A 27,013-nucleotide genomic window follows, 5' to 3' on the forward strand; every position below is an offset into this window, starting at 1 on the left:
GAAATATCAATAGATACAATATATTATATTGTCACTTTGTAGAATAGTGGTACAAACTCAAACTAATAGGTATATTGTGAAAATGTTTCATCTAGAGATTCGTGCACTATTCGAGCTTAAATACTAATCTTCCGTGCGGTAAAATGCTTAGGAAAGGTGTGATTAAATCTGCATTGGAATTGAAATACGATTTGTTCGAGAATTTTTTTACATTATTTTACCCCTCCCACGCAATAAAAATGAACTGGCTTAAAATATTCATTACAAACTCTCAAATCTTATATAAAAACTCTATTCAACAATTGTTAAAATCATTTAATTACCAAAATTTGATTCCGAATTATTATTTTAGTTTTTAATCGGGTCAGCTTACTTTTAAGCGCGTTTATATGTAATATTTGTATATATCTATTATAAACGGTTTTTTTTTGTCTTCTTTGAAATAATCTGTCCAGATATAAAAAAAAACTTAATTTTATCCCGGTGTATTCAACAAGTCAAACATGGGCTTCGGATGTTTATCCGAAATATTCAATTCGAAGTATAAATATATGATTAAGTATTTAAATGATAACATAAATATTATATACAATGTATCAATTTTAATGTTTCTTTAAGTGCCTATAGAAATAAGTATGGATTCTTTTTATATTTCTATCTGGATATTTTTCTTATTCATTCTTTTGATATTCGAGCAAATCTTTTGGTCGTCGCTGTTTGCTGTTATCAATAGATTTAGCGCACAAATTTGAATTTTATTCAATAGGTAGTTTTTAAATTAAAATAATGTCTTAACTTATGTATTTAGAGGAAAATTGTATCGGGTGTTGGTTTTGATTTTCTAATTTTTTTTTAGATTTTTAGAACTTGTTAGTTTCAGATTTTAATTTCGATTGTCCCGGCGAATCGTTGATCATTTACTACTAACCTTTTCCGACATGCACGTGGTGCTAGTTCCTTCCCTTCCAATATACAACATCTAATTTTAAATCGACCGAATACAGAAATGAAGAGAGAAAGAGAGAGCGGGTCATGTGTATTACGACCGCTCATAATCACCATACACAAAACAAAGCAGGATCCTTCTTTCTAATACATACAACAAGAAGAAATAAAAAGGCCAAAAATCGTTCACTCCTAATAGCCGGATGTACGCTCTGCTATATATAAATATGGAAAGAAATTTACAGCGCCGTTTTTATAAATTTGGTCTTCTTGGTTAAACCATACTGTAGTTTTACCATCAAAGATTTGTATCCGAGTATAAAATATGTAGCTTCTCCCCCTCCCAATAAGGATTTTATATTGTTACGCCTGTCAATTTGCGTGACATGCACTGATTCGACCTGGTGCCCTCCTCGGTTGTGCTTGGCCCCTTTTGTCGTTTAACCCCTCTTTTGACCCTAAGGGCACGTGACTTTATTTACCCCTCTTCTGGGGTGGTCTGAGTACTTTGGTATTCTCCCTTTATAATTGCGTAATTAAAAAGTGGCGTCAAACAACGTTTTGTACTTTGCGTATTATCAGAATTTGATCTCGACGTATTGATTCTAGGATTCTCTTTATGTAGATACCTATTTGATTTTTTTTATATTTATTAATATTTTTAAGGTAGAATAATTATGAACTTTATGTATAATATTATACATGTATGTATAAGTGGTATACATATAAATATTATATTATACATGAATGTATAATGTATAAGTGGAGATGACTCATATACATATTTTGGAGAAGATTAGCGTATTAAGATTTAATACTGTGAAAATAGTTTTATACAGAATGTTAGAAAGTTTTATACAGAAAGTTATCTAAATACGTATGTACATATGTATGTATGCAGATGTAAGTAAGTAAATTATGAGTTTTTCATTTTCATATTAACTTAAGTTACTGAAAGTTGTCGTTTTTTGGAATATTTATGTTTCCTCATACCGAATACTTCCGATAAAATGTTAATTTTCACAAAATGTTTACTCGTTGTTGGGGGAGGTTTTTCTTCTCACCCCTAAAATTTCCAATAGAATCCAATGAAAGGTCCAACATTGAATTATATTTAATATCTTTACAACGAAATGAAAGGGTGCAGAATAGGAATAAAAAAGTAATAAAACCTGATGGATTTTTTTGTGTAGGGTATACATATATATTTATTTATATGTATATTTTTTTTTTCTTTAAACCACCACCCCTTTATTCAAACGTTTCGATATAAATCACAATCAATCATACGATTGCCTCGTGTGCGATACTATCGATATACATTTACAATATTACTTTTGATTCCTTGAGATATATGTAATTACATATTAATTTTTCATGTACGAATATATTATTCATTGTATAAAGTAGTTATATGTACATACTTCATACATGTATATATTGAATATTGACGTTCAATTTAGATTACCGAAATTGTTTACTGTGCCTGAATTTTTCCATTTCGACGCTACATTTTCAAGATGGCTTATCGTTTTGATAAAAATAGTGCGATTTTCAGAAACGTTATCGCTACGTAGCCTAATATAAATAGGAATACATGTATGTATAAGCTCGGCGATTTTTTTTTAAAATCTTTTTTAATTTTCAAAATGTTAAATTTAAACTTTTCGCATGAACTTATGTACTTATGTATGTGTATTAATTTATCGACAAATCAGTAGTCAGTCGTTTGTAATAATGTGAAGTGACACATGTTTTGAGTTTCTTGTAGCGAATTTTAGTATGTATTGGAAGTTAATGTATAGATACTAATTTACTGATATGTATGTACATACGATTCGTTGATTGTTTTAGTTCATTAGGAAAACTTGTAGTTTTAAAATAGCATAGGAAGTTTGTATATGAAGGGATTTCATTCACTGTTCTATTTTCTACCTCCGGCTCAAACGTAAATATAAATTATATTCAAAGACTCGTTTGTATACAATGTAACACTGCGCTTTTGACATTATTTATTGCATTCTGGTTTCAAACTTCTCTCGGTCGGTACATTTTGGAAGCCTATCAAACTTGACGCAAATTAATCGGTCCATTTATACGCATCGAACTATTATTCATTGTCTACCTTTTTTGTATTATTCATTGTCTACCCATTGCTGAATATTTCGCATTTTTTCAGTGGATAGATGCGGTCACGATTAAATTGGAAGCTGAAGAAGTCGACGATGCTGCGCCACATCCTATGCAGAAAGTTCCATCACTTTCGGATCTGTCTGATCCTGAAGCTTCTATTGGTGAGTGAAAATTTCTTAAAAAAAATGTATTCCTCTTGAAGTTTATTCGAAAATTTGTTTATTTTTTGTCAATATTGTGACGTTACAATTTCACCCTCTAGAATTGATCGAATTGAAGCTTCTAGATGAGGGGAGATTTATTTTTCCCTTCGTTTAATGAAATTTTTCTATATTTTTCGACGTTTCAAAAATGTTTTCAAGATTTATCAAAGACTTCCGGTCAAAAAAATATATAAATTCAATTTTGTATACGTACATGGGTACAGAGACACTTTTTTCTAGATACATATGTACATATAACGTCATTTCATTTTTTAATTTCTTACATTTTTGATAATAAATAATATGCCGTATTCTTTTCGTTTAGTTTTTGCCCGGCGATGTACAAAATGTCTGATTGCATTAGTTATTAGAATCCAGTTCCAGGCTGAGTGAATTGAGGCTGATTACTTTCCTATATTTAAGTGACTTTCCTTTGTAAATCTGTGTTTAGTAATTGATAATTGTTAAATCTGCCTGTATTTTCTATCAGAGTATCATTCTGATGTAATAGTCTAAATTGTGCATTTCACCGTTGAAGCTTTTACGTTGTCGTCGTCGTGTTTCGCTTCGTTTTTTTTATTTTGAAGTTGACTTCATTGCAACTAAAACGTTCAATAATTGGGTTGCGTCCTGAGTGGCCTGGTCCTGTCTGGTCTCTTTTGCCGACCCTTTTTAACCACCCATTTTTACCCCACCGTCTCTTTGAAATCGCTGAAAGTTCATTATTGATAGACGAAATTTTGTTGAAAGTAGTACCCTGCGACGCCCACTCGGCCAGCCCTAACGAGGATGCTGCGAATTATTCAATTTAGATTGGCCAACTTGTTGCATACGTATATGTACATGTAGTTTGTAAGTTAGTTAGGACACAAACTCACGGTATTGATCAACTTTCCCATTTACCAATTTATATGAAAAATTGGAAAGTTCTTTCCTTTTTATTATTCATATGTCAGTTCCCCTTGCAGTTGCTGCAGGTCTATGATCATAAATTCAGAAAATAAAGTGACTATTTATTATACGTATAAATTATGTACTTATTTTATTTTTAAACTTGGTAACAAAATATATAATATAATAATTCATTTTAATAAACAGTGCCTGTAACCTGTGGATCCGATCTCGATGTAATCGATCAAAAATTAATTTGTGATCGACCACTCACTCACCCATTACGACAGTATGCGATAATTTCCCTTTTCAAAGCGCTTGGCTATCTGCTAGGAACCTGTCATCGTTAGCCATCGTTGATTTTTTTTCGCCATTACCATCTTGAGGAAGTGCGCATTCTTCATCCTTTCGCTTCGACTCGATAGGAAGTAGGAATTTTGCTGCCTGGTCGCTCGCATCCCTACAAGGATCCACATGGCATTATCGCAAAGGGTACTTGCATAGTTGCAGAAAAAACCAGAGCCGGCCGTACACGGGGTGGTTTATTCGGGGCAGATGGTGCTCGCGGCCGATCTTTTCCTATAATGGACGAACCGGTCGTGTTTTCACTTGACCGATTCGCGAGATTCGTCGAGTCGAGTGAGTTGTGTCATCTCGTCGAAGATGCACCGTTAAAATAATAAAATAAATTGTATGTACCTTATATCGTGTAACCCCGTTACTGTGAACGTGATCGACTCTTCGACAGTGCAAAAAAGTGCATGCGGCCGGTTCGCGGATGTGCAACCTCAGAGTGTGCACGCGGTGTCCTATTATTGTTCTGTTCGGCTTTCGGCTGTTCTGTTCATCTCTCGATTCGTATTCGAACAACTGCAATCGTATCTTGAATTTGAATTATTTTATAATGCACTATCGTGTTCTTATCTTTTACGTGTAGATGTGCATACACCTTTATTTTTATACCTAATGTATTATTTTTACATTTCTATAACTTCGTATATGCATTTGCTCTATTTTTAAAATGAAATTATTGGTTGTTTGCTCAATTTCTGCGATGGCTGTTAATTTATCAAATATGTATGTACATTATATGCATGTACAATATAGTATGTACCATCTACACAGTTGTGTAGTGCTAAATAAAAAAGAACCAGGTCGGTGTTTAAGTTTTATGACCCCCCCCCCCCGCTTTTTTCCTTACTAAAAAAAAATTGTATCCTAATATTGGTAGTTGAAATATTTATAAAAAAAATCAAATAATAATTAACAAATATTCTTACTTGTTGAAATTATGATGTATTTTTTTATATTTTATAAAAAGTTCCATAACCCGTGTTAGTGTGTCAACAGCAACATTTGCTTTTAGCAATTCTAAAACCATATACATATGTCAAAAAACTATAAAAGTTCCCTCATTTTATCTACCCTCAAGTGCGTATGGTCAATAGTTCAAAGCATGTTTCCTTCCTAAGTTTTGTGTGGTTTTAGATAAAAAATCTAATAAAGTTCATTAAACGTCTTTTAAGTTTTGAATGTGCTCAGATTACTATTCGATTGTGGGCATTGAGTATTAGAACGAGAGTCTGCTCACAATATTTGGAATACAAAATTTTATATGAAATTTTAGTCAAAATATATTTTTTAATTGTACTCGAAAAACAATGTTTATATCAACCAAAGTGCCAGGACGGCGACCTGGCTCAAAAATAAGTAACAGGTCGGCGACCTGGCCCGACTACACCACTGCATCTACACATGGATATACTACATCGGCCGTTATTTTTTTCTTTTTCTTAATGTTTTTTATGTACCTAAATATTTATTATATTTTTACATTATCTTTGTACGTAGTAATAATGGATGAAGTTATGTGATCAAGCGAAATTTCGAACTCGAGATTTTAACTAATTCTAACTTAAAATCTATCATTGATTACGTTTTCATGATCTAGAAAAAATGTGTGTTTGCATATGGTCGTGTGTTAGTGTATGTCGGGGATTTTTTGAACACCGTTCGTTCTATCGAACTGAAACTTAGTATTGGTTACTGAAATTCCTATCGATATGACATAAATTTTAAGTTGACCGGAAATAATACCTCCCCTTATAAGTGTCCTCTTTTTTTTTGTATTAAGTTTTTGAATTCAATAATCTCCTAAACCGCTAATCGAATCAGAGTGAAGTTTTTACATGTTATAGAAATTATAAATTTTACACCTGAATATTTTTTCCTAAAATGAAAGTAGTACTTTTACTCTAGAGAATCGAGGTTGATTATGTTTTTCTCAGAAATCTTTTGGTTTATTGAACTAAAATTTCATATCTAGAAGTATACGCTTAATACAAAGCTATGTATAAAATTTGGTAAGCATCCGTCAACCGGACGCTTAGACATGTGTGCTCTTCACGAGAAAATTCAAGTATAATCCTTGTATTAAGGTGATAAAAAATTAATAAACCGGAAGTCGGATTTTTTCCTCTTAGAAAAGTCAAAAATGTTGTGACCACACGATTTTTCAACACCCCTGGACGTATCAAGCTGAAAATTTATATTTGTATTCTTATGTACTAACTCGGAATTGATAAGGTTTTGATCAGAATTCGTAAACCGGAAGCAGTAATTTTTAAATGATAATTATAATATTTATATTATTACTAGTATGATTTTTTTTTATCACACACATATTTATATATATCAGACTGAGTGGAGTCAGTTATTTATAGATTGTATTATATTATGTTGATCAAAATTATTGTGTGGTAAAATATTTTGTAAATAATTATGTTAATGAACTGCTGATAAAATGCTATCAAATTATGAGTATGAGTCACATTTGCTCTCAATTTTTAATACGCAATATATATACATATTTATTACTTTCAGGATGTATAGTAAGTAAGTATACGTCCATTGACGAAAGATGACCCTGCTTTCAATTTATTAGGACCACACGCATTCTCTTCTATTTATCATGTGCATCGTTTGCATTGCTGACGTGCATAAATCTTTTCTACCGAAGCTTATAACTAAATCGGGCAGTGAAATTGTGTTTTTTTCCTTTTGATAGAATGTATGTATGTAACACCCTTTCGAATACTTTACGCAATTTTTATTGTAAAATGGGGTGTGCAGTGTAGCGATTCAAGTGCGGTGAAACAATGACAATTTTAATTATTGTATTTTTGCTTAATTATATCCGGTCGTTTATTTTGAGATATATATGTATATGTATATTATGTGTAGTGGTAGTTTTTATCTTTAGATCTGTTTTACCTCGGCAAACGCTGTGTAGGTAAATTTTAGAGCTTTATAATGTGAGCATGTACATTTTTTCATTATTAACAATTTTTCATTTTTGCCGAACAATAATTTAAGTATACATATGTACATGTTTAGTTAAGTTACTTCTCGCGACGCGAACTCCGTAAGAGTTTGTTGAGATAAAAATAAACTAATTAAGTAATTATTTATTAATTAAGACTTGGAGCTGTAGAATTTGGTTTTAAGTTATTAATTACACTGTTCGACAAATGACGACTTTTTTTTGGTTCAGAGACGAGATATGACTATGACTATGAGAATTATGCCCAGTGAACACGAATCTGGTAATAATAAATGTTGATTGGCTCGAGATTCGGAGATATATGTGTTTTATAAATCTCGCGATTTTTCTATATCTTGGTGTTGTTCGGTCGATGTCTCAAAATCTGTCAATTTCCTGTTAAAAATGAATATTGGAATCTATAGTCGGGTATTTTATCTTCCATTTGTAGTACTTTTCAGCTTTCAAATCTCTCTAAGTAGTCATCCAGTTCAAATCAAAAGTCAAAAGTACGTATTTTCACTTGGGATTTTTTCCCACTGTTAATAATCAATGTGCAATTTTACCGATTTAAAGTTGACAGATTTTGAGACATCAACCGAACAACACCAAGATATAGAAAAATCGCGCGATTTAAAATACCACATATCTCTGATCTATGCCCAGTAAACACATACCAGATTCGTGTTTACTGGGCATAGATCTATAAGAAAAGTCATATCTCGTCTCTGAACCATTTTTCGTGTCGAACAGTGTTATTATATATCAGTAAAATAATTCAAATACGTTATCGCGTTGAAACGTGGAATTTTTTCAAATGTGTATTTAAAAAAAATTTAGCTATCCAGATTTAATTTCGCGACGTGCTATTTTCAACCCATAACCCGCTCGGCTCGTTTGTTTTGCGTTAAAACTCGTTTTCAAAAGACGAGACAGGAGCGGCCGAGTGCGGTAAAGTGTTAATTTAACACGCATAAATTATTGCTGCGGCCATAAAACATTATGGCCGAGTATATGTACATACATACTCATAATATGTATGTGTGCGTACATTTAATGTATACGCGCAAGTGCGAGTGCATGTTGACCCTTTCGCCACTTCATCAGTCATTTGTATGCGCTCGTAAGCTGTCATAAGCTCGGCTCATACGAATGGGCTCGCATCATCGTCGTTATGTATTCAAATAGTGACTCGTTAATTGTTATTTCACTTTGTTATTTACAATGTGAATTAATTTTGTCTAATTTTTTTCGCACTGTTCAAAGGAATATACGAAAAATATGATATTGAACATTAATCAGACGGTCATATCATATATAACAAAAGCAAACTGGAGATCAAAGCATGACCAGTAGCGCGCCGGCTAGTCAACGGCTAAACAAAAACGATCATTATTATGCTTTTCTTTGAAGGTCACTAACTCACTACACTGTGTTGTTTTCCAGGGCTGTCGAATGATTGGTCTTTCTTAAATATAATGTTTTTGTGTAACTATGTATATAACGGACACGTTTTGTTCCATATATGTATGTATGTACATTTGTAGGTGACTTCTTGCATGGAGAGGCAACTTCTTTTGCTTTTGTTACATCTAAATTTGCCAGTATACGTACATCTGCTAGGATAATAACCAAATATCGGCGTTCGGTCGATGCTTTTCGCAAAAACGAGGTTCACTATTTGTCAACCATGCTTTTATCTTGCTTTGAACACTATTGGAGCGGTCTATTGTTGTTTGAAAAGCACCCAGCCAACGCCGAAGACTAATCACAACTAAAAGCTATAATAGTTCTACAATAGATAATATTGTCGTCTCATTCGAATAATGAGCATATCAATTGGATGAAGTGATGGGGTGTGTAATTTCAACAAATTTTTTTGCTCAAATTCTGTGTTCTGCAAACCGTATACTACTGCCAAATATTTTTGATACCTAGCTTAAATATATAATTTAATTAATAAAAAAATATTTTTCCCATGATGCCATTACGGGTTGCACCTGAGCGACACCTATGGTATTAAGATTGGACATTTTAAATTTATAGATTATAAATTTGAAATCATATTAAAATAGTCGTGACATCGTGGGTAGGATGGTTTTGCCGATTTGATCAGGAGCCGTTTCAACACTGAAATCAGATAAATTGGCAAACTCTGAAACTATCGACTTGGAGTCACAAATACTTATCTGTCAGACCAGTCTACAGAAATACTTCCGAATAAATAGCTTGAATCCGGGAACCTATCGGTCGTTAGCATTAACCCAAGCACCGAGTTACATGTACTGCTGTCTATATGGTTGCTTAAATAATTTAAAACCAAATTGAAATAAGTTATTTTAATGATTATTTATCAAGTGTTTCTTGAGCATCTTTAATTGTGAAAGTCAGTGAATATTTAGAAGATAAATCACATGATATCGAAAATAATGACTAAAAACCGCAAACATATAAATAATTGAGGTCATTCAAAATCGCTAACACCTTGTGATGATGAATTTGCTTAAAAACCACAGTAAACCATATATGTACTATGAACATAAATATGCATAGTTTACGTACAAATACTCACTAAAAACAATTTGTATTATAATATATTGCAATAATTTGATGAACTTATGTACATATTAACATTTGATTCGGTTAAATTTCAACTTACACACCATTTAGTCTATGAATCGCCTACTAAATTTCTCCAACGTAATTTTGTAATAGTCATGTGTAAGTTATTTATGTATGTGGCAACCCTATCAATCGTCGTCAACATGGTTATGAATGAATTCCCCCCACTACTATATCATCGAGTTCCCTCTACCACATTCAGATTCAGAAAGTCTGATACACAATAGTCGATAATGCGAGCTCAGCTTCTCGTTGGAGGCAATAATGAAATACGGTACGTGACAGAAGCAGTGCACTCATTCAACGGTGATGACTCTTGACCCTGCCTTTGTCATATCTGCCAATAATGAGAATATTGATATGTATTTTAATGGAACTGTTCCTAATGCGTTATTACAATTGAATTTTCCTGTCGGTGTTATTTCTCCAATGACACAGTTGTTAGGATAATAATAGGTTATCTCTTGAGATTCTGCGGTCGTCGAGAATTTTTCCTGTTAAATTTTTGTACAGGTTTCTATTGTCGAGGATGAAATTTATCTCAAAGGCATGTCTAACTTTACATCGGTAGTCGTATGTGCTACTAGCATTGAATATCAAATCGACGCATTATAACGTGACGCGTTTACAAATTACAATTTATTCAAATGGCTGTGTTTTTTCAGTCTGGAGACTTTTCCGATCGGCTTCAGAGATTTTGACTTGCAGAGGTGTTTTTTATTTTAAATTTATCTGGAGCTTAGAGTGTTGCGACTTCGCTCTGAATGTATGTATGTAATATGTATGTTGTCAATCCACATTCATTCGTATTTTGTTTAACTTAAAGTTGATGCTATCGTATCAACATATATCGAATTCCTAGAAATTAAATCATAGAATAAGTATTTTCCATGTTACTTTCCATTACTTGGCTATTTATTATCTTTATTTGGTTTTGGCACTATATTTTGTATTATGTATTTAAAAAAAAAAGGTTATTCCTCCCTAATAAGTGTGGTGCTTATGAGTTATGACACACTGCTAATATTATAATTGAACTAGTTATTCCGAAAATAAATTGACTATCACGGATTATTGTCTCCTTTGAAATTTTAGCTCCAGTAAAAATTCATCGATAAAATTGCTTAGAGCGCCTGAAAATTTGAAGGACGCCGTTGACTGAAAATATTTTTTTATTGAGAATGTGTTGTTATATTTAATTTTTTTTTATATATATGTAAGTAAAATTACATAAATTTTGTAGTCACAAAGTCATCGAATTTACAAATCAGGAGAATGTTACGTTTACACTCAAGTATCTAATAGAACCTTTAGGATCATAAGGATAATCTTTGTTAATCGATATTAGTTTTCAACGTTTGAAAGGTGTAGATTTCTGTATACCTCCGTATTTTCATATACTGGTACGTAAAAGGTATGCGTGTTAATGTCCGTTTCTTCACGTAATAATACCAGTTTTTCTACTCACTTTAATCCTTAAATTGGATGTCGCTGATTGCAGGTTTTGCAATCGAGATCCAGGGATGTTTGCAGGAGTGATTGACCTCACTGTATCGACGAGTGTACTTACTCGTCCATTATGTAATCGCAGTAGTTCGAGTTTTCATGGTTCAATTGATCACAACATAAAAATATTCTTCGATATGATTTTTATGGTGTTATTGATGCAGTAACATTAAGTGGTTTGTAAGACAAATGTTTTGTTACGGTTATTATTTTTTGTATACAATTATATTATTTATTATCAATGAAGGGTACGATCTTGTGCATATTCTTAGTGTTCAAAGTTATAATTTGAGTTGTTTAAAACATGCATTTTGTCTACATTGGTTATTTTACTCTTATTTCTTATTCGACTTAACAATAGTGGTCATACTTTTGAGTTTACTGTGCATCTTCGCCGACTAAGCTTTGGCGAACAAAGAAAGCTTAGACGGTCGCATTTCATAAAGAGCTTTCTTTCTCATGCGTCTTCTATAAATATTTGCTTTCGCATAGGCCGGGTGAGTAAACCGTGTTGGAAATATGAATATTAAACCGAGATATTAAACAGCTCCGATCCTCGACTATATTGCACACAGATGCTTGTCCCAGCAACTTGTCGTGTGCTTCGAATTCTTTGAACTCGTAATAATAAGTAATAAAAAAATATATGGCACTGGAGGGCTAACGCGCGATATTTTCTAAACAGAAGACAACGCTGACTTTGCAAATTATATAATATTTCCCTCTTTGACTGTTTGTTTTCGATTTGTGTCGTTGTTCTGTTACTGACGGTTTTTCTCTCGTTTGTAAATATTTTCTTAAGCTTTTCGTAATTTTCAGCATTATTGCCAAGAACCATTTTTTTCGCAGTCGCCTTTTAGAGCTGTCGTTGGACAGCTGTCAAGTGAAGTTTCTTTTATGTAACACAATTCATAATAATTTAAGTTAAGCGATGTGTAAAAGTGCACTAAATATGTAATGTTGGCGAGATTTTTGATTCACTGCTTCGAATTTGGCTCCAATCTCAAGGTGCTAAAGTCAATGTTATTTATATTGATCGTGTTTATATAGCGCAAATGCTTTGTAGACTTTCAACGGAACGTTTTCTCGAAACACTTTCAATTTGTCTTCTTTTTGAAAATATGTGTATATGTGTGTGTACAATACTTACGCGTATTTTAGTAAACTACCTATTATTATTTTTGAGTTGACAACCCTATTGCCCACGGTCCTCCCTCAAATTATGGCAACACAAATTGATTGTACGCGTATTGTTTATATTGTAATTAAAATATAATAGAATATGAGAATACCATAAAGGATCCAGATGAAGTCATCTATTGTTTTCGTTTGACGTCTGCGTTCCCGTTGCGGCGTGAAATTTTTCAGGAATTGACGTGGCTAAAAAGCTTCGCTTCCCAAAATGGAAGCGAAATGTTTCGATGCTAATTTTATTTTTATCATTTTTAATTGATCTATCCTGCGGTTGTTTTTCATGCTCGATTTTATTATTGAATTGACCGTGAGAATTTGCAATAATTTGAATTTCTGTACGAATGTATTTATTTTGTAGACGTTCTTTACTGTAAGTTGGGAATATTTTTTTATGAATTTTATTTTGTTAAGTATGTATGTGAATATTTATTTGTCACGGCGATTGATAGTCTGTGCGTCGCTTTATACAGGACGTGGCACGCCTTTGTCGTCTTCCCCTCTCTGGTAGGGACAAGTATCCATGTCTAGATTACAAAATAGCCATCGAAGCCCACCATACAGCGGCTATTAGATATGTGAAAATTGATTTAAATATATTAAATATGGATTTAAATTTGAAATGAATTGAAAATGAATCCCATTGCATATTTTTGTTTAAAAAGTTTTCGTGTATGAATATAGATGGCGCTAGTATTGAATGCGCACGAGTGGGTCGCCACAGCGCGTGCGCAAACCGCTTATCGACCGTAGGAATCTACTTTATCTACAAGCGGGTGAACCTCAATAGTTTTTTTATTTCAAGTATAGGTGGCTCCTGATTTTTTATGCACTATCGTGAAATATTATGAATTAATTAAATTATTAACGTGAATTCGATATAGAAATTAATACATCGATTTTTTCATGTAGTCATTTAATTGATTCATTCAGTACTAATTAAAGAAGAAAACTAACTAAGTAATTTTCATTGTACACATGTATGTAGGTCCACATAATTTTATTATGTTCGAATTAGCAGAATTCTATCTATGATCTAAATTGGAACAAAATAATTAGTACGACTTTTGAGAGGCAAATTCACGACATCAATTAATTTTTTCTCGACATATAGAAAGCAGCTAAACTTAATCAACTTTATATATGTGTGTATGTGAGTATGTATTTATGTATATTCAGATACCTATATACCGAAACTTATACTGTGTTACTAAGATAGCGTGTTACTAAGAATATAGAGACTATTCACTTGTATTGAAGTTTTATAACTGTTTGCCTATGTATATTTATTTTCACTGTGTGTATAGTCGCGTGCACTGTGTAGAAATGCACCCCTCGCGATTGTGTCCCCCTCCCTAAACTCACCTGTTGTTTGGCGAACTGCTTACTACCTGTTGATTGTGTTACGAAACAACAATGCCACTATTCTTTCTAAGCCATACATACATATATTATTATATTATAGTATGTACTTACATACATACATGCGCGTCGTTTTGAGGAGGCTCTCTTCGAATTGGTATATATGAGGTCGCCGGCGCCCCGGACCGGTTTGTTGCCTTTATTAATAGTTATTTGAAGTTGCTCTAGCGCACCACCTGCCGTCGAGGATGACCAGAGCCACCAGAGTCCAGTCGTGTGAACGCCATCAGCTCTCGTTCAATTCCAATCTAATCGTCTGAGGTACGATCAAAAAGGAAGGTGAATGTACGCGTGGCAAATCCACTATTCGTAGTACGAAAAAATTGCAATTTTTTGTCACTAAAACATTATCAGTCCATTTTGACGTGTCATTGGCGTGAACACAAAGGGAAAAACAAATTGGTGCTTAGTGCACATTTGCGACTTGTGGCTGTGTGGATTTACTATGGTACTGATTAGTAATTTATGAGATTTTACGGCTTACGAACTACATAGTTAACTACATACATATATCGATCAAATCAAATGAATCAATTTCTATTTAATGAGAATCCTTGAAATAAATGTTCACTTTTTCATCAATATTGTTAAATATAGAAATACACATGTGTAGTGATTATTGCATTGCATTCACCGTATTTTTTTTATATCACAATACATATTATGTAAGTTAATTTTGTAGTTTGTTGTATGAATCGTGCTATAAATTTTACATTTACACGCTTAGTATCGAGCAATGAAATGCTAGAAGAGCCACTACTAGATCGAATAGATTCGTTGGTGTTTGAGAAAACAATGCACACTCAATTTCGTAATGAATTTTGCACAATAGAATGCATATGCATATTTACACTTAATTGATGCGGTGGTTCAATTGCATCCAATCGATTTATTTATTTTTTTTGTTTTACAACTTTATGAACATGGACGAGATTATAGGAAATTATTAAAATCATTGGATGCATCACAAATTATTTATGAACACTCGACTCTTAACTTCGCAGTCGTAAATTAACGATACAATGTTGCTTTTAACTTACGTATTAAATGGGAAATTGGAAAATGATTTACTTGAAAGTATCGATATTATAGATAGTGATAAAATTGCTTGCTATTTTATTGCGTTATTATGAGGTTTAAGGTCTTCATTTATTATCTTAATCCTTTTAATGATGATACTACGTGGTTATTAAATTTACTGGCTTTGCTTACAATAAGTGCCTGTATACCTGTGATGTATAGCGAAATAAATTTTATATTGACAATCAAACTAAAAGTAAGCCTTTGCTTATATTATAAGTATATAAAATGAATCGGGAATTTTGATAGGATTTAATTTTAAGACGTCACGAGTACTTGAAATCTATTGATGGAATATTTTGCAGTTTATTTTACTGTTGTCAAATGTTGTCGACAGATTTATAACAGGTAGGTACCGATTATGTGTACGGTATAATAGATAAGTAATTGCAAGGTGTCCTAGTTTTGATAAACACTAAAATTGCAGCATCAACTAGCGTCACGATTTGTTTACAATCGCTAATATTGACGAACGTACGGTGTAATTATGCATTAGTTAGTTGGTTAGTTACTTAGTTCAGTACCTATGCACCGGATAGTCGGGGCTAGCGTCCCTGCCTGCATTCGCTTTGATCTCGTGTGTTGTATGGCTCACACATGCTCATACACACGTATAATATGCATATATGTGTATGTATGTATATACACATAAAAGCCACCATACACGCTCAGACTCCAAATGATCACTTCCTGCTGTCAATTCATTCATAAAACCGAGCCGAGAGCGAGGCGCGCGCGTACAGTTGCAACGAATCGAAAATGGTGTCTACTTATTAAGCATAGTCGTATCTTATGAATACATATATGTACATCTTATGTGTATGTTGTATCGATCGTTTTTGTTGATACTTTCATAATTTAATGGGGTTTTTGTGTATTATTTTCATTGTTGACTTTTCAGTACCTCTTTAACGGATGAAAATATATCTTACTTTACAGATTTTATTTTCATCGAGTTTCATGCATTGGATTCTGTTCATTTCCCTCACTTCGTTCGCCTGTCATGTACATACATACATATGTGTCCTCTCTTGAATTCTGCAGAGTTTTCACTTGCCTTTTTATCTATTATCTAAGCCCATATTTGTCACATTGATCATGCTTCTCATTCATGTGTTCATATTTCGATATATTTTTATCATGAATAAAAATATAGATATAGATTTTTCCATTAAATTAAATTTATAAATTATTTAAAAATATCTCGAAAGTTTGATATACCTAAGTACTTTGATATAGTGTGTAGTATGAACAAATTCGTATAAGTTACTTAAGTAGGTATCGATATATTTTTTAATTGTAAATTTTTAATTAATTTTTTAATGAAATAAGATAAATTGGCAAACTCTGGAAGGAAACGATCGACCTTGGAGTCACATATCCAAGATCGGGCCAATTGGGTGGTCATGGGATAGAACCAGTGCCGGTTTTAGGGGGGGGGGGGGGGGGCTGGGTCGGGTGGCACCTGAGGGCGCCATATAAGTTAGGGCGCCACACAATACGCCAAAGGCGCTTTAAAATTTAAAATTAGAGCATCAAAAGCCATTCAAAATATTAGATTAGAGCGCCAAAAGCTTGCGCTGTTTGGAAAAAATTGCCCGGGGGCACTGGATAGAACCCATGACCACTCATTGGAAGAATTACACGCTAACCGGTGATCTATGCTGCTGGTTAAAGATGATGTGATTTCTGATTTTGACGTGAGCCCTTAATCGATTTTGATCGTTTGGTTTGGTTGATCTGTACGTATCAATGGAATTGAATGTATATCGATTCATGCATTACGGATGAGTAGGTTGTAAGAACGATACGCATCTTATAATCGATCAATCTATTTTTTCATACCACAAATTGCTCAAAGAAATGAAAGCGACACGCCCTATTCCACCGTTCCATATGCCCTTAGTCGATACATAATATAACATACGTGTCGAATCTTGTGTTCCAATTTTCAGAGGGCCAACATTAAAAAATATGCGAATATTATTCATTCTGGTTAAAGAATTAGGTATGCATAAATTGAAATGAATCCATTTCTTTAGATAAAAGATACACAGGTACGATGTTTTTATGGCAAAAATTAAACGTATACTTACTTTTATTAAACCTATGATCGAATCATTCGTTTTTATAATGAATTTTAGATAATCCCTAAATCGTTTCAGGTAAGTAATTTATTATATAAAAAGTGTGCATTTACCGTTTAAAGTTTATGTGCATGCAAAAAAGCAAAGTAAAATTTCATGCAAATCTCCTGTCATTTAATAATTTGACAGTTTTTAAATCCAGATATTCTTTTTTTTCCAATATTTTATAGGTGCTTAGTTGGAAGTTGATTTTAATATAGTAATAAATATGTTTCCAAAATCGCTCCAACGCTAAAAAATCTTTAACAAGTGATTTATATGAAATTATAACATTGGCCCTTATGTAACCAAGGCAAAAAAATTTCAATCGAACCTTCCATTATTGAATCCGTTACTTGCGTTTGCTTCACTCTGCGTGATTGATTATACGCTCGAAATGTTTCAGTACATACACATCTCCCTGTGTAATATACGCGCACTTTTTTCTCGCGAGCTTTTGCCATTTTAAATTTTAATCGTATCCATCCATATGCGGTTATAGTTTTTCTTTTTTTGTTCGACACACACTTATTTTATATGTATTTATATACATATATACAATCTTACACGTGTGTGTATGTAGACGGTGTGTTGTACATTACGTTACACAAGATTGCGTTTATTCCTTGGGTTTTTGCCGGGCTTTTACCGGGGCTACCGGTCGACCGGACGCGTTGTTCTTTTGCCGAATAACCGGTTCCAGCGAATAATGAGTGCATAAGAGAACGCTTTGCGACCAGATATAGACTAGGAAAGAGCTAAAATGAGAAGAGAAAAAAAGAAACGGACGATAAAAGCGTACGATCGACCGATCGAACGCCGGTCTATTATCGGATTTAATAATCTAGTGCGGTTGAATTCAACTATCGCATACATACATATATTTATATTTATATACGTACGAACGAGTTTTGTGCAAGTGCCGTTTGTTTTCGCACGTTTACAAATATAATTTTTGATTGGACTCTTTCGTGGCGGAGAGTTTCAATTTTCTTAATTACACCTTTGTTCTCAATCCAATTCGTCTAAATCAAAGAAAAATAAAGTAAATACATATTTCTCAGTCATAATTAATGATATAATACAAGTTAGGTATCATTTATTTTGAAGGCAGAAAACACGAAATTTTTAAATATAATATATCTATTACATATATGTAGGAATTTTTATCGGAAAATTCATATAAATCTGAAGACCGATATAGGATAGATATCCTTTCCATCACTTTGAGACATTTCACTGTGAGGTTTTTTTTGATCTAATAACAACAAATCTCTACAGTCATTTGTACCTAGTCATTGTATATGTAACCAATGTATTCTTTTATTTTAATACAAAAGTCAAAGATGTGTATCTACACATAATTGGCACCAATCAATATTACTCTTACATATATCTGTATTAATGCATTTTTTACCATCGGTATTTTTAATTTTTCCGCATAATATCTAGAAAGTAACAAAAATCAACGGATAGTTTGCAAAATCATGACATGACCAAGTTTAAAATTCATTTTGCCTAACTAAACAAAATTAATCTTCGTCAATTAAGATTATATTTATGCAAAAAGTCTTTCAGTCGATTACATATAATTTATTTATAAAATCTTAACTGCCTAATCGAAGTTCGATCGAATCTGGATTTTAGCTTGTCGGATTTGTTCTACTAATGTATGTATGTACCTATGTATATAAAACGATCACGATCAATTGATAATTTGATAAAGACGGTAGTTTTTGTTCTTAACGATATTTATAAGGATGACTTTTAAATGAATAAATTTTTTTATACGATTGAATGATTGACACAATGAATATGAAATTTCCTTAATGTTTTATCTATTGTACGCGTTTTATTGATAGCGTCTCGAATAGGTATAGGTACCTTTTGGGATTGGACGTGCACCGCATACAGGTTGTTTCGATTGTACACGCCGATACGATTCCACAATCTGGTTCGGGAGGTAGAAGAGAGACGAGAGGAGAGGAGAAGGGAGGGCAATTAGCGAGCACCCTGTATCCGGTAGTCATTCATTCATTCACGCGGCTCGTTCCTCCGGTTCATTCACGTTTAATTTTTTTTTCCTCTTCTTTTAGTATCGTCCCTCTCTCTCGATCGATACTTCTGACCCTCTCGCCTCTCTCTATTTTAGAGATTTTCTAGCGTGCTTGTGATACTCGTACGTCACACCGATGTCTTAATGAAGTGTGGCGCTTTCTAGGCAACGGATGCTGTAATTCACCCTGGAGCTAAAATGTTGTTAGTGTGATTGCTATTGTAGTGTGAAAATGAATTTGCTTTTTTGCATCGTTGATGTGAGTTTAATCGTTAGGTCTAGATATCAACTGGGAATATTCATATTTGATATTTTCAATTTTTTAAATAATATACATACATTGACCCCACTGAAACGAGGCATATAATGTAATTTTTTCTTTTTTATTTAAAATTTTTTAATGTTTATTTTATTGTTGTTTTTTTCATTATTTTTTTGTTTATTTTATACAATTTTTAATTATATATTTATATACATACATGCATACATCAATTATGTGGATGTTTATAAAATATTTTGTATGTATTTTATGGCCACAGTGTCGTACTGGGTTAACTTGTGAATACACCGGTATATTTATTTATTTATTTTACATATATACCAGGAAGGCCTTACAGGTAAACCCCAATGCGCCTTCCTGGCCAATCATAAACAATGCAGCATTTTTATTACGAGATGAAAAATCTTTTGCGAGACACTGAAAAACTCGCAAATCAACGAGGCATCTATGATATACATAAATTTATGATATACATACATTTTATTGTACATTAATCATACTCAAATAGTGGTGACATAGTATGTAGGAAGGATTTTTAGCCAATTTTAAACGGGAACCGTTTCAACAGTGAAATGGGAGAAAATTGGCAAACTCTGATAGGAAACGATCCACCCGGAGTTACAAATATCCAAGTATGACCAGCAGCACTAAATTAGATGTACTCAGTACAATTCTTTTCAATCGAGGTCAGCTCATGGGATCGAACCCGGTGCCTTTAAGCGGTGTTAAGCAGAAGCTCAACGACCGAGCTGTGCTGCTGGCTAATTAAAACAAATTTACATAAGATGGCATCATTTTCATGATGATGATGCCACTATTTGAAACTTATTGAATAGTGTTGCAGATTGTCCATCAAGGATGACCCTCCCGAATTATAAATTTGATTTTATGAATTTGTTTACATAAATTAACTGCCCTACCCAGTCAACAGTTATAATACTTGTATGTATGTATGTATTTTTATTTTTATTTTATTTTTTTATTTTATTTTATTAATTGAAAAATCAACAGACAGGATGTACATAGATATGTATAAAAAAAACAAATAGTAAATAAATAATATATGTAACATCCGAGTCCAATAATAGATTTTTACAAAAATGAAAAAGATAAATATAAGGAAAACAAATTAAAAAGTAAAGAATAAAGGCATGACAAAATATGTAGAACATTGCATAATTAAACTATAGTATTAAAATATTTGGAAAAGGTTATAAAATAGAATATAAGAAGAAATTGAAATTTACAAATATAAAACAAATGAAAAAGGTAAATACAAAATAAACAAATGAAAAGGAAAAGAATGAAAGCTATAATATGATTAAACTAAAGTATAAAAATATTGGAAATATGGGAAAAATAGAATAGGAGTCAATGTATGTATATCAATGTATGTATGTACATAGTCTACATACATATGTACATATATTGATATTAGATTTTTCATCTCATATTAGAATGATCTAGACTATATTTTGTAACATTGATCCCGAATACATAGAATGCTAGGAATTTATCCTCATTGCACGTTTTCATTTTGATTGAATCATACGTTCTTCAACATTTTAGGTGCTTTGGCGTAAAAGCTATATATTTCTTGGTCGAACAGTCGAACGCTTACAGCTTATGATAGAATCGAAGAGGGTTTTCAGTGGCTGATAAATGGTACGCCACGGTTTAAGAATCGCTGCGTATTGACGGCGACTAGTTTTTCCGTTTGTATATGGAAAATGTGCAAACTGCAAATGTTATTCGAGAGCAGATCGAACCGCCCCGTTGGTCGATCGTTGGAGGCGTGGCCAAACCTCTGACCAATCGCGTGTCGTTATCGATCTCGCGTCTCCCTCTTCGACCTTTGCCCCGTCTCTCTCGCGCTCCACACTTAATAATAAACCACCTTATCTCGCAACTATATACCTACCTACACCTACTTACTTACTTACTTCTCGATATTACGTCAAATCTCCACACACTCTGGTTGTTTTAAGTGCAGTCTAATTTTCGTGCTTTTAATTTTTAATTGTGCAATGTTCTCTTTGTGTGTGTCGTGTGTGTAGTTTTTCGTATTTATGTTTGGATTTTGCCAAATTTGTGAATCATGTGAGTCCCTTTTGTTCATACATATGTACATACATACATGCGTATGACTGTTTGGTGTAAGCTTTCGTTTCGAATTCACTCGAAGATTTTCAATATGTGCTTGTGATTTTGTTTGCTTTTAATCTGGTGTAACACTACATTTTGAGGATTGTTCCATATTGTCTTATTAGTGATTTGATAAAAGTTTATCTTAGGAACTTTTTACAGTACAATATGTATCGCTTGTTTTTCACAAGTTAGTTTTTGTGTAATTTCATTATGAATCTTTTTAAATTTATTATGTGACGTTATGATGATCAATTGAAATGGTTATTTTGAGAGATCAGTAATCGATTATGATTAAAATTCTTGCACATTCACATGTCCATTTTATATTTGATTAAAATATGTGTATTTATCTAATTAATATTAATAATATTATTTAAACAAAATATCTTAATGTACCTATGAACTTTAATATACATATGTATATGTAGATATAGTACATACGTATAGTATAGTGAAAAGTACGTATTTATGTAAAAGCCTAAATTATTTATTTTTATTTTAAGAATACTTGGGAGCAGTGACAGTCGATGGACCCAAGGGGTTTGCTAATTTGATATAACAAAATGCAATAAACAAACGAGATATCAAAAATCCGAATAAAACATAAAACAATTTAAAAAATACAATAAGAATAAAGTGAATAAGACGTACTATATTTATTTTTAGGAATTCACCTAGTATATTTTAATGAGATTTGGGTTACTAGAAGTTACTAATTCATTGGCATTATTAAATTTCTATTCTAAATTTTAACCACTCTATTTGAAATGAAGGATTCTTTGATTGTTTTGTAATAAATATATTTTTGGAGTCTTGAGAGTGTGATATCTCAGTTAAGTGTTTTTGATAAACGTATGTAGGTTTACCATTGGACAATTATAATGGTTATTTATGTATAATTTTACAGATCACATTTCATTCTTTTCGTCTCCAATGTGGAGAGATTCATTCTTTTCAATCTCATTGTAATAAAAAAGCGTACATACATACATATATGGAACAAAATCCGCAAAATTCTAATGAAGTTTGAAATTGTTATAATTTGAATGGCTTCTCACCATCTACCTTTTTAATATCGCGGTTGATTAATCAATCGTGTAATACGAAAAGTGCATACCCTCGTTCGAAGTTAGAGCTTTGGTGGTTACCCTGTTGCATAATAAAGCTCACTGCTGCTGCAAGTTCGAGCGGTCAGATCGGCGCAGTCACACTGGCAAGCCAAAATCACCCTTATATCACCTGTCGATACGGTATACGTCGACTAGAACCAGTGTGCAGTTGACGTCACAGGCGCGCGTGGGAACCGACCGGTCGGCAGGTGCAACGGGGCAGGTTGCACCACATCTCCCCTCTTCCCCCGTCTTCCCTTCACCTCATCCACATCACATGGTTTCCTCACATTGCGCAACTCCGTTCTACGAAAATTTTCATGTCGAATGTTACGAAGCTATAAAATTGAAACTTTATTGATCTCAGGATACTCTACTTCGAACTTTTGCTTCACCATACTCTATACGTTTTAATTAATCTACATATACATATTTTAATTTACAATGACTATATCCAATTTTAATACCACTCCCCTATCTCCTTAATTTATGAGGAGATGGTTGTTGTTCATCAATTTCGTCCTTTGTGATCCATTAGTGTTTTATCGCGTCCGAATTGTACGACATCGAATCGTCTCGGATATCTTAATCCGATCTAAGATTCGACCTGAGCCTTCTTCGCACATGTGTGTTTTTTTGGGTTCCTCCACTCCTCCAAGTTCACCGACTCTCTATCTCTCTTGCGGAGAGAACTTGTTTTGATCGTTCATTCATCGGTAATTGTTTTTAATGTATCAATTTTGTTGCAGGTTTAGAGACGCGTTCTCTAATTGAAGCGTAAGCTTTGTCGGTCAAATTGGGTTCGTCGTTTGGGAGTTTGGGAATGATATTTGAAGTATAATGTAGACATACCTATATGTTGGGCAAAATCTTAGAATCTGTAGTGAAACTGCTATTTATCTACTTTTTGTAGGGGAATTAAAATGTGTTACCTTTTATTTGATTAATATAATTATTTCAATTATGTCACAAATGCATGAATAGTTTCAAAATGAAGATTTTATAATAACTACGATTTTATTGCTTTTTGAAGATTTCAGTGTCGTGTTAGTGCAGCAATAAATTATTGTGCATTGTTCTCCTGGCACACTCGTGAATTGTATACAATTGTATACACAATTAAAACCTACCATTTTTATGGCTCCGTATCTCATCAGTGGCACAATGCGTTTTTCTCACCTCCATAATTCGTTTGATGAGATATCTACCTAATAAAATTTAAATATACGTACATATATGTATGTATGTGTCGCCAAACGTATTGAAAAACGTATGTGTACTATTTTTTAAATATCCTATTTACATAGAATTAATAAATTTCCAGTCTTTCATTGTTAGATGAAAGTATGCCCTAACCATATACATAGATACATACATACATATATTATGTTCCTGTCTATCTTAACATGCTACATACTTATTTATTTAAGTTGGTACATAATGTCATATTTCCCACATTTTAATTATTTTATACGTATAGTTTGACATTGTTAAATCACTTTTTTGGCTTATTTTTAATTGTTGTATTCAACCACAAGATTTTTTCACTTTCACTTTTTCATCTATGTACATATGTAGGTAGACTTTTCATCTATGTAGGGATGCATTGCACTAGAACTTATTAATTGCCTTATCGTTTTATCGTGCAAACAAACCTCGCGCTTTGACAATTATTTTGATTTGACAATTATTCTGACTGCGTTCTGTTTATTCTTCATAATAAATCTATTCGAATTTTGTTTGCATTTGACTCACCAGTTGCATCCACAATTCGACCTACATAAATGAATAGGTAGATAATGTAAAATTTTTTCTGGATTCACTGTATTTAAATACATAATCCGTGTGTAGTCGACCGTTGTGTCTACATGCGTTCCACAGTTCGATTAGCTGCTGATTGGATTTTATTAGTATGAATTTTTGCTTATACAGTTTGGGAAGCTGTGTGCGTTATCGTCGTCGGCATTCGTCTACAATTAGTCTATTTGTAATGGACAAATTCGTGTCGTTTATTCCGTCCACGTACGCATTGAACGCGTGTTTGATTGATGTCATTAATGGCGATGCGACATTTGCATACGCCGCCGCTGTTGGTACAGTTGGTTTGGGTTTTTCACCGTTTTCAGATCACCTCTCTCTTTCCCTCTGTTGACTTTCCTCATATTCCGTCTCTCTCTTTTTTTTGATAACTCGCCGACACTTTGTTCCAGTTTTTCCTCTCTATTCAAACATGCACCGCAAGTGTAGGACACTTAATTTGTAACCGATAGGGTGAATTTCATTACTTGCATACGTTTATCTTTCATCATATTTTGATATACCATTGTACATACATATATGCCTACGTGGAACCAGGCGTTACTTTTGAATTTTGACTATAGCTATTCTTGCCCTGGTGTTGAATCTATCTTGTATAAAACATGTTTTATATTTTATTGTATTTAAGAGATACATATAAAGGGGTATAAGTAAACTGTATCGCTTATTCAATTGAATTTTTGGTTGACCGAAGAGTAAATAATCGATCAATTATTATTATCAAACAAAAATTTAGTGTAGTTTTTGTTTTTAAATACACATCGGTTTCTAGTTATCGGCTGAAATAGTGGAATAGATTTTTGAATAGAGGAATAGAGAATAGGAATAGAGGAAAAATATATTTTTTACACTTAAAAACTGTAAAAATCACTTATGCTGGTGGGTCGTAGTATTGTGAGTGAATATTCATCTGTGAGCTTCTTCCAACCAATATTCGTATGTATGCACAGTGGTGTCACCGCAATTTTGGAACAACGGGTTTCCAATTTTTTTTCAATTTATATATATACATATTTCGAAAAAAGCTATTTTCTCTTGACCTGCTATGTAATCGACTGTGACCTTATCGAAGTTGTAACTGTCCAACACAATTTTCAAGATTTGTATAATTTTTGACAAAATTATATGAATTTTTAGATTTCTAACGGGTTTCTGGAAACTTTTGATTTTTGACAACGGGTTTCGGGAAACCAATGGAAACCATTAGGGTGACACTACTGTGTATGCATGTACATACATACATATGTACTTCTAACCCATCGATATTGTCATATTTTCCATCACTAAGGACTGGCGGACAAGATACTTGACGGCTAAAAAAAATGGTTCGCTATTGTCAACCATTTTTTTGCTCTCCTGCTTTCTCGGACAATGGAGAGGTCTATTGGTATTTTATGGTGGCAACTCGACCGCCGATCTTTAGTCATCATTTAGACACTTACACTACTGCGGTTCTCCTGCATTTTACTGCTACTACATATATGTATATATTCCTTCTTTGACGTATTATATTGAATGAAATTATTCAATGATAAAACGTTATTATCCAACAGTTGGCTTATTTATTTGACAACGATTTGAACCATTGTGTAATCCCAATACGTCACAATGACCGAAATAATAAAAGGATTAGAAGAAGAGAACTGTTCTGCACTTATAGCTATAACCAACGTAGTACTAAAGCGCGAAACCATCACTTGAGAGATCTAATTGGAGTTTATGATATCTTTAAAAATCTACCATCCCTTCGGCGTATATTTACATATGTACATAAATTCTGTATAATATACCTTTTCTAGCTTTCGTCCATTGTATTTTTCAAAATTTTCATCGATCATTCGTTCTCAATTTCTTCCTCTTTCATTGGGTATAATTTGAATTTTTTTTTCAAGTTAGTAAATAAGTATTATTTAATGGCGATTTGTAGGACTCTTTTACTTAAATTAACAACTCGACCATACGTATTGCAATTTGTGCTATCTCTAATTAGCATCGCTGTCCTGCAGGATCCACGTGCTTGATCTTAGTTCTCCCTCACCTGAAGTCCTCCCTGACCCTCCACTCCTTCCTCCCGGTCTCCTTTTTGTAATTAAAACGGCGTTCGGTGCTCCTCTTTGTCCCTTTGTTTGGGGCCCCCGAGACAAATGGAACGGTGCGTGTT

General features: G+C 33.1%; 1 protein-coding gene across 1 annotated transcript in view; it reads left to right on the forward strand.

Annotated features, from left to right (window-relative positions):
* The window catches only part of LOC143910916 (protein C-ets-1-like), a 131,031-nt gene that overhangs the window by 12,272 nt on the left and 91,746 nt on the right, over positions 1 to 27,013 (forward strand). Inside the window, exon 3 of the mRNA XM_077429547.1 lies at positions 3,125 to 3,239. Within this exon, the coding sequence (XP_077285673.1) occupies positions 3,125 to 3,239 (115 nt within the window). The remainder of the gene's footprint in view (positions 1 to 3,124; positions 3,240 to 27,013) is intronic.

This window comes from Arctopsyche grandis, chromosome 4 (assembly GCF_051622035.1).
Source record: "Arctopsyche grandis isolate Sample6627 chromosome 4, ASM5162203v2, whole genome shotgun sequence".
Classification (NCBI taxonomy): domain Eukaryota; kingdom Metazoa; phylum Arthropoda; class Insecta; order Trichoptera; family Hydropsychidae; genus Arctopsyche; species Arctopsyche grandis.